Source organism: Orbicella franksi, chromosome 8 (genome assembly GCF_964199315.1).
Source record: "Orbicella franksi chromosome 8, jaOrbFran1.1, whole genome shotgun sequence".
Classification (NCBI taxonomy): Eukaryota; Metazoa; Cnidaria; class Anthozoa; order Scleractinia; family Merulinidae; genus Orbicella; species Orbicella franksi.
The window spans coordinates 20279182-20294565 of NC_138152.1; the positions used below are offsets into that span (position 1 = coordinate 20279182).

Below are 15384 nucleotides of genomic sequence, written 5' to 3' on the forward strand. Positions count from 1 at the left end.
TCCCTCAAAAGCAAATTCGTGGAGACTTAAAAGCATATCTTGCACTAGAAATGAGCCTAAACAATGCATAAACACATGGTAAGTTACAGAGGTATCAAACTCTTCGAAGCGACACGCAGACAACAGCGGAAACCATGCAGACCTTTGACTTATAAAAATTATAAACATAAATACGAGTGAAGCTACAAAAAAAAGGTCGAGTGACCGAACAGAGAACGGCAAATGTACAAATGCCACGAAATGTAGAAGTCGTGTAGGCTAGTCAACCCCATTTAACACAGTCTTTGGCACGAACAAACATTTGCTATATGAGGCTTTCGCTGTATCCTTTTCCATCTAGAAGAGATTTTACTGCAACTTCTTGCTCCGGTTTTAACTTGAATTCACTACGAGCGACGACGTTCAAATTATCCAAAGCTCTCGCTAGACACCGAGGATGCTTGGGGAAAGAATCATTGGTCAAATCCATTTGACTAGGCGGGAAAATTTCAGAAGAGCAACATGGAGCAGACATTTTGTATGAAAACAGAAATTGGGGACACCACATATGGCATGTCATGGCCGAAGAGGCAATACTGCATTCTGAACAAAGGCACTTGTCCCAAAGATTAGTGTATTTTCATTTTTTTTTTCTTCTTTCACCTACGGTAGTTACGAGATATAGTGACATAGACACAGATACGACTCTACGCTCTAACCACTTGGCTGTGGAGGTGGAGAACATTTCCATTCACACTTCGCTCAAGTTGCAGAATTAAAAAGATAAATCAGTAAATATTGATTACTATAGCTATCGATTCAAAAATTCTATTTTATCTATTCTCCTCCGTTCTGGGTTTGCCTCAATCGATCCAAAGCCCCAGGCCAGTCACTTAAGATTAGGATAATATATATCTGCCAATTTACTTTTCGGCCAGAGACTAAAATTAAATTATGGGAGGCATCGAAATTTCTACAAGCCTCTTCTTTTCATTATTTTGCATCACAAAGGTTTCCAAGCAGGATATATCAGGCGGGATGACGAGAATATTAGGAACAGCAACAAGTACACAGGGCAGCTTCCAGATGGCGTATACGACAGGAATACTCACATCGAGTACTGCTGCCGTTCAGATGGGCATGCCACCAATGCCATTATCCCACCTACTGACTCGTCCTTCGTGATGTTGAAGTTCAACACCCATCTGTGCCAGTTGGTCAAAGGAATGAAAGTGAGAAGTGAGTACTTCCACTGGGATTGCGAAGACTGGTTTCCTAAAAACAGAGCTGGTGGTTCCAGGCCTTACGCCTATGTGGGCAACAACGTCAAGGTTGAATAATGTTATTATTATCACTAGTGTACATGTGATAGAACTCAAGTGATTAAACATGCCAAATAAAAAGTTGACGTCACAATGATCGATGAAAATTGCTAAACATTGTAAGTAGTAATAGACGCTGATAGGGGCCGTAACCAATCAGGAGCCAGGGATGATACCACGTGACCAAGCTTTTCCCATACATTCTCTTAAAATGTAAAATCCAAGATGGCCCCTTTGGTAGCAAAACATGGCGCCCACCGGAAATGACGTCATAGCTCGCGCGCATGCCCAAATAAGGTGCGAGACAGGAAGTGAGTTTCACAATTGATTTTTATTGATTACAGGAAGTGAAAAATTACATTGGTGTGTATCCGTACGGAAACGACATGAAAGTGTTCGTGTCTACGACACGTTTGTCGAAGACGAGTCCGTATCGTTTAGTTCGTGTGATGACTTTGAGATGTTTGGTGGCGGGATTTCTCCAGAAGAAGTTGGGGTTGACGACGTTGATATTGCGTCGTTCATCGAGAGGTTGTGTGAGTTCGTCGAGTAGATTTTGTCGCATGATGTCATAGTTGAGTTGCCTTGATCCTCGTACATTGAGTGAGAAGCCTCTGACTTTGCAGCAGACTTTGCCTTGGTGGGTTCTGTATCCGTAATTTTTGGGTCCAGCGGCAGTGAAATCGGTGATGAAATCGCCATCGTCGAGTTCGTTGGTCATCTCGCCCAGGTAGTCGCCTAGCGGAACGTCGGCTTGGCCTGGTTTGTGCGAGTAGATGACGGAGTCAGTGTCAAAGTAGAGAACTTGTTGCTTTAACTGTTCCAAGTGGCTGTACAATTTGAGACGTGCCCAGCAGGTGGTGAAAGCGGCGACGAAGATGTTGATTCGTCCGTTGTCGGGTTGATTGTCTTTGAGTTGGGCGTGTACGACCTCTAGCGCTTCGTCGTTGGCGATTCTGACTTGTCGTATGTCGTTGAAGGGGTTGGAAACGAGGGCAAAGAGTTGCGCTGCGTTGTAGACGACTTGGGTGGTGGGTTTGTGTATATTTTCACCGAACTTGCCCCAGAAGGAGTTGAGCATGAGTTTGGCGGTCGCTTTGCGTCCGGGACTTTTCTGGATCATGGTCGGATCGAGAGCGATGCCTTCTTTCTGTTGGTATTGGTGCACGTACCGTGCCTTGTCTTCCGGGGTGTTACACCAGTTAGGGTAGCCAGCGGATTCCTGTTTGATTTTTAGCCAGGTGTTCACGTAATCGGCGAAGAGTCCTTTGCGCCGTTGTTCGGGTGGAAAATGGTGGACTTCGTGGATCTTGTTGAGCGTGTATCCCATGGCAACGGCTTTCTGGATTTCGGGTGTGCACCAGGTCCCTCGTAGTGTACGTTGCTCGGCCGTGTGAGGGCAGTGATGCGATTTCTCTAGGAGTGGTTTGTTCATTTCGTGTTCCACACACGAGCGGCAGAGTGGGAAGGTGAGTTTGCCTCCGTGCCTGAAAGGTAGAACGGGGTGGTATAGTTCGTGAGGCGGCAGTATGTCCACCTTGGCCATACCGAAGTAGCGGTGGATGTCTTGATCTTGGGGGTTGACGATGACCTGCGGGTGTCCTACGGGGTATTCGCCTTCCTTGTTGGCCCATGGGTAGAGCGACGTCACGTCGACGTACTTGGTTTTTTCTCCTTGGGCCATGTTGGTCACGTGATGCAGTTTGACGGCTTTCGTGCGACCTCCGAAGAAGGCTTCTCTGGGCTCGAGCGGTTCGACGATTTGGAACGTGTCTAGGAACCAACGGAGATCTGGGTCGGTTTTGACCTCCAGGTCCCACTCGCATTCCCACTTGACGTGGAGCTGGTAGCCTTGGTGCCTTAGAAGGTCGTGTTTACGGAGTGTGGACTCGTAGACTTCCTGTAGGGTGCGATCGGTGTGGCAGATGGGATATCTGTCTCGGTTGATCGGGAAACAGCGAGGACACCCGTGTCATAGACATCCGTGGAATTCGTAGACGGTTCGAGTGGCGGTGTCGTACCCGTCCACGAGGTGATTGGCTAGTCGGACTTCACCTCCGTTTCGTACGGTACGGATACGATCGCCTTGGTCTGTGTGTTGTAACAAGTGTTCTTGCCAGGCTAGCCATTTCAGGGCTTTGACGGACTGATTGGATCTGGCACCGTGCCAGCTTCGAGGTGGTCTGGAGGCGATGGTGTTGGGCGGGACGAGTTTCTTGCGCCAGAATCGGTTGCAGGCGGAGGCGATGGTGACGCATTTCTCCATGGGGTCGAAGTCAGCTTTTTGTTTGAATTCTTGTCGAAACTTTTGACAGCCTGCTCTGAGGAGTTTGACGTCCGACTCGCAGTAGGCTTCCATTTCTTGCCTTAGAACGAAATGGTAGTTGTCGTTGACTTTCTCTTGGTACCACCGTTCGAATTCGGCTTTCTTTTTGGCGGACATGCCGTCGGGATCGTACATGTCTCGCGGTGGCATGGGTCCTTCGTACCCTTGGTTTTCTAGGGTGTTGAATTTGTGCGGAAAGAATCCCTTGCACAGTTCGTTGATTCCGAAGGTGGCGGGAAAGTTTGCCAGCGGGAACGGGAGAAAGCATAGTGAATCTTTGAAGGTCAGTCTGTCGGATCTCAGGGACAGTATCTTGGTGCCTACGGTGATCTGGTCCGTGACTTCTCGATGCGTGGCGTAACAGTGTTGTAAGATGAACATCCCGTCGTAGCCTTTGAGATTGTGGAAGAGGACGATGACGTCCCGATCGTCTCCGTCCACGTCGACGGCGAGGGATTCTAGGTGGTCGAACATGTCAGCGGTGCATGTGGGACCGTAGAAGGAGCAGAATTGATCCTCGTCATCGTCTTCTAAGCAGAGAAGAATGGGTGTCTGATTCCCTTCGGCGTCAGTGATGGCTTCGTAGTCGCAGTATACTTGAAGGGGCGGATCTCTGTCCACCCAGACGTGTGTGTCTGGATCACCGGGTTCGGGTTCTTCGAAGGGTCGACCTTTGACTTCGTCGCGTGGCACGCGTTTCTTTTTGGGCTCGTCTTCGTCTTCGGGGATGCGTTGGATGTAACATCGGTGAGTCGGTAGAAAGACCTTCTTTTCGCAGATGAGACATTCGCCCCATCCGCATACGTGATCGGGGGCAAAACGGTCACCTCCTCGCCTGTTCCTATCCTTTGGCTCGTAGACGTGGCAACAGTCTGGACACTTTTTGTAAGTGTCGCAGATAGATGGGATGTTCAGGCTCCGTCGTTGCAGGTGGTAGTTGTAGCATTGGTCTCCGAAGAATTTTCTGTGGCACAATCGGCAGATTGAGGTGGGTGCAGGAAACTTGCCGCGTGCTAGGGGTCGTTTGGCTTCGATGAAATCGTGACACTCTTTTCGTTTGCAGGCGGTACACCATTTACCGTCGCAGGGATGATGTTGAAAGTCGTCGTGATCGTATCCTCGATTGCATTCGTCGCAGAAGTAGGATTTGTTGAGGAACCCACTGAACGAATTGCATCCGTCGTAGTGACTGTCTTCTTTGACGAGGCGAATGATCTTGTCTGAGGGTACGGGTCCCGCGTAGATGAGCATGTGCGGCGGATCGATGGAAAGGACCTTGAGTTGGTACCCAGGTAACGCGGCCTGAAACTGCTGCAGTTCGGGAATGCCGCAGGGTCCTTTGGGGACGTGGGCTAGACGGTGGAGTTCTTTGGCCAATCGCTCTTGGACGGGTCGCCCCTGTTTGAGATTGTGATAATCTTGGTCTCGCGAATTCCCGTCAGCATCTACCAGAGCTTTCATGGTGACGATAGCGCGAGCGCAGCATAGATTGTCTTTGTTTTGGATGGTCACGCGCGACCGTTTGACGATTCCCCGTACGGCCGCACAGCTAGGTTTGTATCGTTTTCCGTTCCCGCGCCCACGACCTGGGGTACGTATGAAAGTGGTTTCCATGGTGAATGTGTCGTCGGGGGTGAATTCTTCGTTGGAGTTGAGTTTGGCCGCGAGAGACTGGAGATGAGTGTCTAGTCTTTCACTCCCTTCTTCGAATTCGCGCACGGTGAAGGTGGTGGATTGAAAGGCGTGCGTGAAGGCACTGGACTGCATGGTGAAATGGACCGTGGAGTTGGGTGTCAGGGTAGGATCCTGAGCGATTTGTTGCTCAATGGATCGTTGAAGGGCATGAGTCAATTCTTGGCCTAGATTGTCCCTGGGAGTGACATCTCTATGTTGTCTGAGCGTGGCTTCGAATCGTTGTTTGTTGAGGACGTTTCTCCAGTTACGTCGAGCGCCTACGGGTCTTAATTCAAATTCTAGGAGTGGTCTTGTATTGCTACCACCTCCGGTTTGGGTCATCACTTGGTCGAGAGCCGGATCAAAGATCCAGTCATCGTCATCGTCGAAGAAGGCTTCGTCGTGGGTCCGTCTGTTCTGTGAAGACATGAGTACAAAAATGAGACAATGTCACAAACATCGCTTTTTTTATTTTTACAACAATCAATCATCCTCAAAGGGACCGAACAGGGACGCTTTTTTACCCTCTAAGCGTGAAAACACGTTTCTAAAACTAAATCCTAGATAGACTTTCTTTTTCTTGTTACTGAGGTTGACGTAATAACCATAGAAAGCCATGTGATAAGGTTTACTTCCATACATTATTTTACATCTTTGTTTACATTTCCTTTGTTTCATTTGTATGTGACCGTAACCCCATTGTCTTTTCAGTTCAGCATAATCTAAAATTCTTCTGTGAAGTCGACTCAACAGTTTATTGTTCCTTCGATCACGTATGTGCTGCCAGGTTGCCAAGTGTATCACATAACATTGTATTTCTGGAGGTAGCCTATCCCAGTGACTCTGTAAGAGAATGGGGGCGATATTTTCTTAACCACCTATTATGAGCGTACTTAGTGTAGTATTCACAGACAGGGTAGATGAAACCTTTTTCTATGGGGGAGCGTCTCTTAGCCTCTTTGTAAGAGTCGGATAAATACGTTTTTTGGGGTTTATCATCAATGTCAATGTAACATCCGTATATTTTCATATATCTGTGACGACCTTCTCGACATTGAACTATCTTAATGTGTCCTATGCCCCATTGTTCTTTCAGTTTGCCGTAGGCTACTATTTCCTTGAGAAGACGTCGTAACTTTTTGTTTCTTCTACGCTCGAGTAGGATTTGATTCCTAGCTAGACGTATTATGTAGTCCTGTATTTCTGGAGGTAGTCTATCCCAGTGACTGCTATTCTGTGGGAGGTGAGGATAAATTTCTCTTAACGTCTGGTATTCTGCAATAGGCATGATTTAACCCGTTCCCTAAATACATTGCTCGCTTAAAGTTTTGTTCGTCTGTGTAGAATCCATAAACGACCATGTGCTTATTTTCCATTCCTGGAACCCTTCCTTTGGGACAATAATCTAGCAGACATGTCTCAAGAACTACTTTGATTGCACCTAGTCCCCATTCTTCTTGGACCTTGGCGAATGCCCGTATCTCGTTACAAAGGTCTCTCTTCAATTCACGTTCGCGTTTCTCGATGAGAGACTGGGACTCTCTGAGGTGAAGGATGTAGGTCTGTATCTCTGGAGGCAACCAATCCCAGTAACTCTATGAACAAAGGCGTGACAAAAAAGATGTCGTCAGTCCAAGGTGGCCACGAACGCATTTAGTATACACAACGTGTGACAGATCTGGCAGTGCAACTTCTCTTTGATCACCCCCTTGTTCATCTGATCATCGAGTGCCTGGGTGTAGCAATCGTAATGCACGTAGTAACGACAGCACTTGGTACGAGCGCAGGTTTCGGTTTTAAGGATGACTTTCTTACATAGGGTGCACGTTATACTCACTGCTTCATGTTGATCCATCTGTTGGTTCATCTCCTCGTCGGTCAGCTCCTGTGCCATGATTCAGCGCTCGATACAAGTTCAAGAAAAAACTCAGAGTGCCGTGAACGGTTCGAGCCGATCTTTTTATACTTACTGTAAAACTGGATCCCAGGTTGCACTCGACCTGGGTCCAGTCTCCTACCGTGAGGGGCGTGGTAGGGGGATACCCCCTATCCCCTGGGTCTACCCTGCACACGTGATGTCGGCTTTTTCGTTTGATTGGTGCATGATTGACATAAATCGAGGCGCACGCATTCGGCATTTTTCAGTTTAGTCATGTCGACTGAATCTAGGCGCAGCAGCCGCCGCCCTCGAAGTCAGTCCCCCGAAGAACAACCGAGACGAGTAGGTCTTCGTCGTCGTCGTGCACGATCACACGAAGATGAACCACCGAGACGTAGTCGTCGCCTTCAGGGTCAGATACCCGAAGAAACGTCGCTTCAACAAGTGTGTTTTATTTGTCAGAGAGATATTTACGTTGATTCTCTGACTCGATGTCAACGCACTCCTTGCTGCGGTGTGTTCATGCATCGGCGTTGCTACCAGGAGATGGAGAGACGGGTTCTAACCTGCGGCAACTGCCGACGCGTGATCGACGATATTCAGCCTGAGGTCGTGTTGGAAACCGACGAGGAACTCGAGGAAGATGATAATGATGAGACCCCGTTCGTGTTGCCGTCAGGTGCGGATGATGGTTTAGTTACATTGGATCGAGAGTTGGAGCTATATCGTAGTGAAGATAGACCTAATCAGTGCCATCACGAGGGGTCGTACCTGTGGGATGAATTGCCGTATGACTTGGACCCTGAAGTTTGGCAACGCTATTATACCTTTCTCAGAAATTTCGTGACTCTGTATAGGGATCGAGACCTGTACATTCATGGTCGTGTGCGTCTCCCCGTAGAACCGACCCGAGAGGTCAGAGCTATTCTGTATCGTCTGTTCATTTACAACACCCCTTACACATTGTATAACTTGATCCGAATTCAAAAGTTCAGACTCTTCTTTAGACGCGTAGAAGGACAAAGGGATATTGTGATTCAACAGCTTTGTCTACTACCCTTTCCTGGCGGCCCATCGCTTTACGGTGAGGACGGACTATGGACCTGACACTGTTTTTATTTTTTCATTCGCAGTGGACGATCGACGTAGAATGGTTCATGAGGACCTTGCACATTTCAGAGACATTGGAAAACCCTTTGAGACGCACAATACCTTGACGCGTTCCTGGAATCACTTGCCTTATCCCCTTCCGGTCACAGTGTGGTTCCAGTACTATCGCGAGTTGGAGGCCTTTGTGCGATCCACGGAGGGACAGAGCCCGCTGTACGTTCACGGCACCGTGTTCTTTCCCCTCAGTGTCATTTCGTACGATCATATACGCATGGAGGTGTATCGCATGTTTTATTTTAACACCCCTTATAGAGTGTTCAATTTCACCTCCAGAATTAGGTTTAGGTTGTTATTCGTGTCTTCGTCGGCGTTCGGGGACCAAATAAGGATCGAACGACTGTTTGTGACATCGAATGCCTCGGATACTCTGTACCACAACGGCATGGCGTGCGAGACTTGAAGAAAAAAGAGACCCTTTTTGAAAAACAACAAAAGTGTAACTTTCTTTAATGATTACAACAACAACAATAAAAAGACTTGTTTACAATTTCCAACGTTTCTTGGTTTGCATGATTTTCTTAACAATGCGTTCTGTCATGGTTTTACGTCCGGGTAATTTGTCGGTGGCTTGGATCATCTTGGTGTCGGCTTTCCATTTGTCCTGTAAGTTCTTGGCCCTGGAATAGTCAATGTCGTGTTGTTTGGCCAGTCGGTCCAGACGGTTGATCCCGGGGTCTCCTCGAGCTAGACGTTTCTTCAGTTTGGTACCAGGTCCCATGTACTGATAACCGGGCCAATGAAACTCGATCCCAGTCTTGCCCAACCATTTTTGGATGTCGATACCATACCCTCGTTGACGACGACGCCGTGTACTTCTCCTCGTGGGTGCCTTTTTCTTCTTCTTAGTCCGTGTCATAGCCTAGTCCTTTTCTCCAAGGCTCATCAAAATCTTCCCACCCTGCTTGTAACTTTTCTGCGGCTGTCGGTTTGGCCTTCTTGTACTTCTTTCCCTTGCCTTTGGGACTGTAACCACCGTCGTCGTCGTAGTCAATACCGAGTGACTTCAGTACACCTCTGGCTCTTTCAGATATGGGTGCTTTTTTTATTTTCTTGGATGATATGGGAGTTTCACCTAACGTGACTGGTTTGGGTGGAATGGATGGTTTGGGAGTTTTCAACTCCTTTTTAAAACCTGACGTGGATGGTTTGGGAGTTTTCAGCTCCTTTTTCAGACCTGTCGTGGAAAGTGGTTGTGGTGGGATGATAACTGGGGCTGCGGCTGGTTGGTTGACTCCCTTGAGGATCTGTTTCAACAGAGTTTCGACGGGTGCATCGACCATGCCTTCGGGTTCTGCCGTACCTTGGTACGAGATGGGACCGCTTTTACCCGTCCGTATACGTTTCACCAGTTTACCTTCCTCGGTGGCGATGGGTTTGGTCATCTTGACGGCCATGCTGTCTGGGATACGTTTGTCGTTCAAAATGAGATGTTCTTCGGCGGCCAAACGTCCCGCTTTGTTCAACAAGGCATTCTGACTGATCTTACCCTTGTAATAATCTTGCAATCGATTGAATTCTTGAACCGGCACCATCATGACTTCCTTCATACCTGACTCAAGGTCGTGTCAGGAAACTCGGACAATTCTCTCAAGGCCGTCTCGTAACAGTCTTGCCAGTACCGTATGGATTCGTCTTTCTTTCCCAACTCGAGTTGAAGACTTTGAACGGTTTGCTTGCCTTTACCGCACTCCCTGCACAACTCGATGCACCCACCGGGCGGTGTGGTATCTCGTTTCGTTTGACAGGTTTGGCAGAAGTCACCGAACTTTAAAGCCATGTACTCTTGATACAGGTCGTGGTATCTCTTGTTCAAGTACTCGTACGAGTCTTTCCATCGGGCTTCGCGACGATTGGCGTCTTGCAACAACTACACGAGTTTAGGAATGGTATTGGACTCTTCTTGGTTTCTTTCTTCTCTCGGTGGGAAATTGGGTATGACGTCGATCCCCTCCAACGGGTAACCGTCTTCACTGCGTCCTTTCACCGTACACAACATGCTTTGAAACAACCGTGTAATCCGCTCCAGAACCCCGCTCCGTTTTGGCCCAGGAGATGTTCTCTTCGACGCTTGAGGGAGTTTCTACGTTTACCCACTTCACGCAAGACCTTTTTATGTCTTTTCAGTCTCCCATAAGTCGTTGCGTTGATGGGTATCCTCTTTTTCAGCAAATTGAGAACCATCTCGCTGATGGCGTTGATCTGATCTTTGTCGGCGTATTGCAACAGCTGTTGACGTTTTCTTCGATTGGCTTCTTTCAGGACGCGCGTCAAGAACTGACGTTGTCGTCGTAACCGCTTCATCGTGGACTTATACGTACGATCGGATTGGCGTACTCCTTTTATCACATATTTCTTGCCATTCTCTTGTAGATAGGACCCCATATGCCAAATGTTGGAATGATATCTCTTGCATATTGTCGTTTGGCTCTTTGGTATTTTTTGTAACCTTGGGCTATTTGTTTAAATCTTCTTTTCAGAATCGCGGCTTCCGCTGGAGTTGGAGTTAGACCTCCACCTCTTTGTTTCCTCTTCCTCCTACGAGTCTTCATGGTGACGAGTGAGGTTGATGACGCCAATCCTCGTCCTTTTATTCACATGATGGAGCATCGGAACTCTTCGCCCTTGTGTGGAATTTTTTCGCCTCGTCTCATCCGTTCCTGCATCCTTCTGGTATGCGCCCGTTCTTGTCTGGCTCTCAGGCTTCCGATGCCTTTGGTGATACTCCAAGCCGCCTTGGGTAAACCCGCCACCACACTGACAACCTCTTCTCCCCTTTGGTACCGTCTTCTTTTAGTGGTTGTCCTACGTCTTCTAGAAGACGTTTTCTTTCTCCTTGACCTCTTGGGCATGTTGGTTCTGAATGAAGACTCTTCCCGTGATGTCATTTTTTATAGCGGTACGTGATGAAATCGTATTTCGTAGTCTCTAACGTATCGGTCGTACGTGGGAGGTGTGAAATCCGTCACCACGTCGTCCAACGTTTGCATCTTGGTCAAAAACCCATCCAATTCCTCCAATCCGCCCAGAGCGTAGTTCCTGAGTTCTGTCAGCGTCTTTTCGTACGTCGTGTAAGCGAATTGGGCCATGTCCATCTTGAACGAATACTTCTTGAAATCGTTCCATCCTTTCAGTAAGGTGGCGAAAGCCGTCAATCCTACCACCGTGTACCCGTCTTTCCACACGGATCCCAGGACGATACTCACGGCCACGACCAGTAAGGCCAGTCCGTTGAGAATGGCGTTACACAATTTGTAGTAACCGAACATCTGCCTTCGACACCACCAATACTTGTGGTAGAAAGCATACAAACCGTCCAAACGTTTCAGGGAATCCAAATCCACCACGGTGTTGAAAGGTTCATCCAATAAACATACCGAAGTACTCATGACTCTTTTCTAACCAGTGCCAAACGTAGTCTGACTTTCTATCGGGACGTTCGATCCTTTTAGCTTGTTGCTCGTATTCCCAGATCTCGTCCTTGAAGGCTGTTTCTACGGACTGGTTCAGGATGTCATGGACTTGTCTGTAACTATCGCATTCGTCCGCGATACGTTTCATGTCTTCGTGATCCATGCTGGTCGTATCCCAGTAAGAGCGAGAGCATCGGCATAGATGCAGGAAGTAGGGGAACCAGTTGACTTCCTTCCTCAACATCTTGATTCGAATGGTTTTTCATCGGCGGGGCGGTCGTCTTTTCTTACGTCTCACAAGTCTTCGGACCCCGTGACCCACACCTACTCCTGCCGCACCAATGGCAGCGGAGGTTCCGGCTCGGATTCCTGTTTTCACGGCGCGTCCACCCAAAGCTTTGGCCAATCCCAAGGCAGCACCCTTACCTATGGGTAACATCGCAAGAGCACCGCCCCATTGCTTTCTCCTTTTCTGTCGACGACGGCGTCTTCTCATGTTGTTCTCAGTTACGTACACTGGTCGAATTGCGTGTTACGGTAGGACGTTGTCCGTTTTTATAGGTGGTCGTGATCGTGTTCGTGGTCATGATACCCGCAATGCGACGACCCGCGGCCGTCTGTTGTTGTTGTCTCAAAATCTCTTCCAATTGTTGCTGCATCTGGGCTTGGTTGAGAACACGGTCTCCTCGCCTTCTTCTTCTTCCTCGACCCGATCTAATCGACGAAGGCGGTGTGGAGTCACTACCACTACCTCCACCACCTCCTCCGCCTCCTCCGCCTCCTCCGCCTCCTCCGCCTCCGCCTCCTCCACCTCCGCCTCTGCCTCTGCGTCTTCCACCACCGCTATCACTAGCGCTGCTTCTTCTGCGGCTCCCGGCATCACTGGGGGACGTCGGCGTATTTTGACGTGGGACGCGTCTAGGTCGTTTCCCTCCTCGAACGGCTCGTGCCAAAGGTGTGGCGTCTGTCACTTGGGGTGAACCGACACCCGCTGTGACGTTGGAGCGCGATGACCCTGAGCCAGCACTACCGACACCCACCGTGACGTTGGTCTGTGACGTACCAGCGCCAGCGGTGCCTACTCCGACGGACGAGGCCCCTGACAGTGGCGGTGTCGCCAGTGACGATAGCGGTGAGAGAGCGTTCAGACTCACACCCACACCCGCCGCAGGCGGAATCGGAGTACTCGTCCGATTCGGTGTTCCCCAAGGCGAATAATCGTTCAGAGCCGAGAGGTTGAAATCGTCACTGCCGTAAGAACTCATCTCTCCTCTCTCTTTCTATCTTCTTCTGAGCGAGTTCTTGTTGTTTATGAACCAAACTCTCGAAACCTTCACCATTATATTCATTCAGGATGGACCTTACTTGACGGTAACTCTCACATTCTGTGACCTGTCTCATCGGTTCGTAGTCCGTTTCGTTGGGATTCATGATGTAATGGAGCCTGTTTTTACACAGGTGAATGAATAGCGGAAACCACTCGACTTCGCTCCTCAACATGACGGTGTCGTGAACTGATGGCATCGTACGAATCCTTCGTCTTTTAACACATTGCTGAGGACGCGTTGATCGTCCTGACTGGCTGGATGAAGATCCAATAGCATGTAACCGTAAGGTCGATCCGTGACCTTTCGAAACGTGTCCAACACGTCCTGCCATTGCGTTGGAAACGATTGCAGTAATAGATTTCGTATCCCTAACTGATCCCGAGGGTCCTTGAAGGCCGCGATGTAATGAGCGTTTCGGGAAATGGTCTTGGCGAATTTTCCGTTAGGGAATAGATCCTGGCACAGGTAAAGCACCGTAATGTTCCGATGATGCGAATGTTTGGTGAAGAGATCCAACACGCGCTTGTCGTTGCCACCCTCGTCCATCAGGTCGTCAAGGACCAACACACCCCCTCCAGGAAACCATCGGGGTAACTGTTCGCTGTCGGGGATGCCTTCGTGAAACCTTACCCTTCCCTTCTTGAGCTTTTGGAAACCATCTTGCCACGATCCGTAGCAGTAATGAATACTCTTCGGTTTTTGTTGGAACAAGTCGCCGTTCTCCAAGAGCAGTTTGGTGGTGAACACCGTCTTGCCGCAACCCGAAGGACCCGCTATCAACAAACTCGACGGAGTGTGAATTTGAAACGCTTTGCGTCGTTCCATGATCTTGAAATGGTCAAGGGTCTCGAGACGCTCCGTTTTTATCCAAACAACTTGGCCAATGGGGTCTTGACGGCAGGGATGCGTTTCATTAGACTCAAGAGGGTGACCCTACGATTGAAACAGATGGGTTTTTTCTTGGCAGGCGCTCTCTGGCGTTTCGCGAATTTTCCCACTTGGAATTTCCTGGCGTACCACGCTTTTCCCCTCTTGATCTTGGTCATGGCTCTCCTGGCAGCGGCTCTCTTGGGACGCGCTCTCTTGGCAGGCGTCGATCTCCTTTTTCGAGGTTTCTTCGCGAATTTACTCAAATCTCCGAACTTGTCCTCGTACCAATGCCTCTTTCTCATTCTTCTTTTCCTATCTTCTTTCTCGGAAAGCCTAGGCATGGTGGGCGATCTCTTGCGTTTCCTACGAGTGGTCACCGTGGTTGGTAACTCACAGGTGTTAAGGACAGCCGTTGGAGCCGGTTGAAGAGCGATTCTTCTTATTGCTGGTGGTTGGTTTTTCTTGAAATGAGCTGCACTAGGTTGAGGCGTTTTTTTACCAGATTTTCCGTAGCGTTTTTCTAACCTGGCTATCACGTCGTCCAAATGTCTATGTCCACGAAACTGAAGATCCATCAAGTGTCTTGTTTTGTAGGGAGCTCCATAATGAACAATTTTGGTTTCCACTGCACCTTTTTATGCATTCGCAAAGTGATGGCGTAAGAACTTATTACCGTAGCGAAGAACGTGCCAATACGGGTAACACTTATAGTCTCTGCAAGCGTCCGTTTGAAGTCTGGCTCTCGTATGCAGATGGAACAGGTCGTATCGAAGCCAATGATCTTTTTCCTGGTCCAGTATGAATCGGACTCGACGATAACTGTCGCAATCCAAAATGCGTTTCAGGACCTATCGACGAGGATCATCCGAGGACAAGTACAGATACCCTTCTCGACACAGTTCTAAGAATCGAGGGAACCATCTGACCTCACCACGCAACATCCTTTTCTCAAAAATGAACACTTTTTTTATTCGAACAGCTTACTTTATAACAAATGACGCACTCCTCTAGAGGAACCGCACGTGTCCTGGTGACACGGGGTTTTACAAATCTTGCGCCAGGCCAACTCGTCCACAATCAAACGTTTTAACATGTGTCCTACTTTACGATCGTTCTCAACAAACTCGTTTTTCTTAAAACGACTCAAGAACTCGTTCATGTCACGACCTTCGGCTCGGTCGATCAGGAACATCAGGGCGTAGCCACCGCAACTCTGACTGAAGAGTGACTGTAGACTCTTGCCGTTGTGAATCTGGTACTTGAAATGACGGTCCAACCAATCTTGGAGCGGTTCGGCGGTTCCGTACGCGTCCAACGGTAGACCGTAACTGTCAAGGATCTCGCACTTGTTCTTGTCGGCCCACAAAGCGATCCAATGCACACCCGGTTTATCGTGAGGGTCCGTGTTCACGATGTAAGCGGTCGG

At 48.7% G+C, this 15384-nt stretch overlaps 2 protein-coding genes and 1 long non-coding RNA gene across 3 annotated transcripts in view; all 3 read right to left on the minus strand.

The window, feature by feature from the left end:
* Positions 1 to 15384, minus strand: part of LOC145494600 (uncharacterized) — a 40220-nt gene that overhangs the window by 6567 nt on the left and 18269 nt on the right. The window lies entirely within an intron of this gene.
* Positions 3267 to 5749, minus strand: LOC145494587 (uncharacterized). The gene has a single exon (XM_081474103.1). It carries the CDS (start codon positions 5728 to 5730, stop codon positions 3274 to 3276), a length of 2457 nt encoding a protein of 818 aa, XP_081330229.1. The 5' UTR covers positions 5731 to 5749; the 3' UTR covers positions 3267 to 3273.
* LOC145494682 (uncharacterized) lies at positions 10494 to 11741 on the minus strand. Its single transcript, XM_081474229.1, has one exon. The coding sequence runs from the start codon at positions 11734 to 11736 to the stop codon at positions 11239 to 11241; it is 498 nt and encodes a 165-aa protein (XP_081330355.1). The 5' UTR covers positions 11737 to 11741; the 3' UTR covers positions 10494 to 11238.

What these genes read in the sequence shown, in the direction of transcription:
- LOC145494587 (XM_081474103.1), bottom strand. Translation starts at nt 5,730, where the DNA reads ATGTCTTCACAGAACAGACGGACCCACGACGAAGCCTTCTTCGACGAT.
- LOC145494682 (XM_081474229.1), bottom strand. Translation starts at nt 11,736, where the DNA reads ATGAGTACTTCGGTATGTTTATTGGATGAACCTTTCAACACCGTGGTG.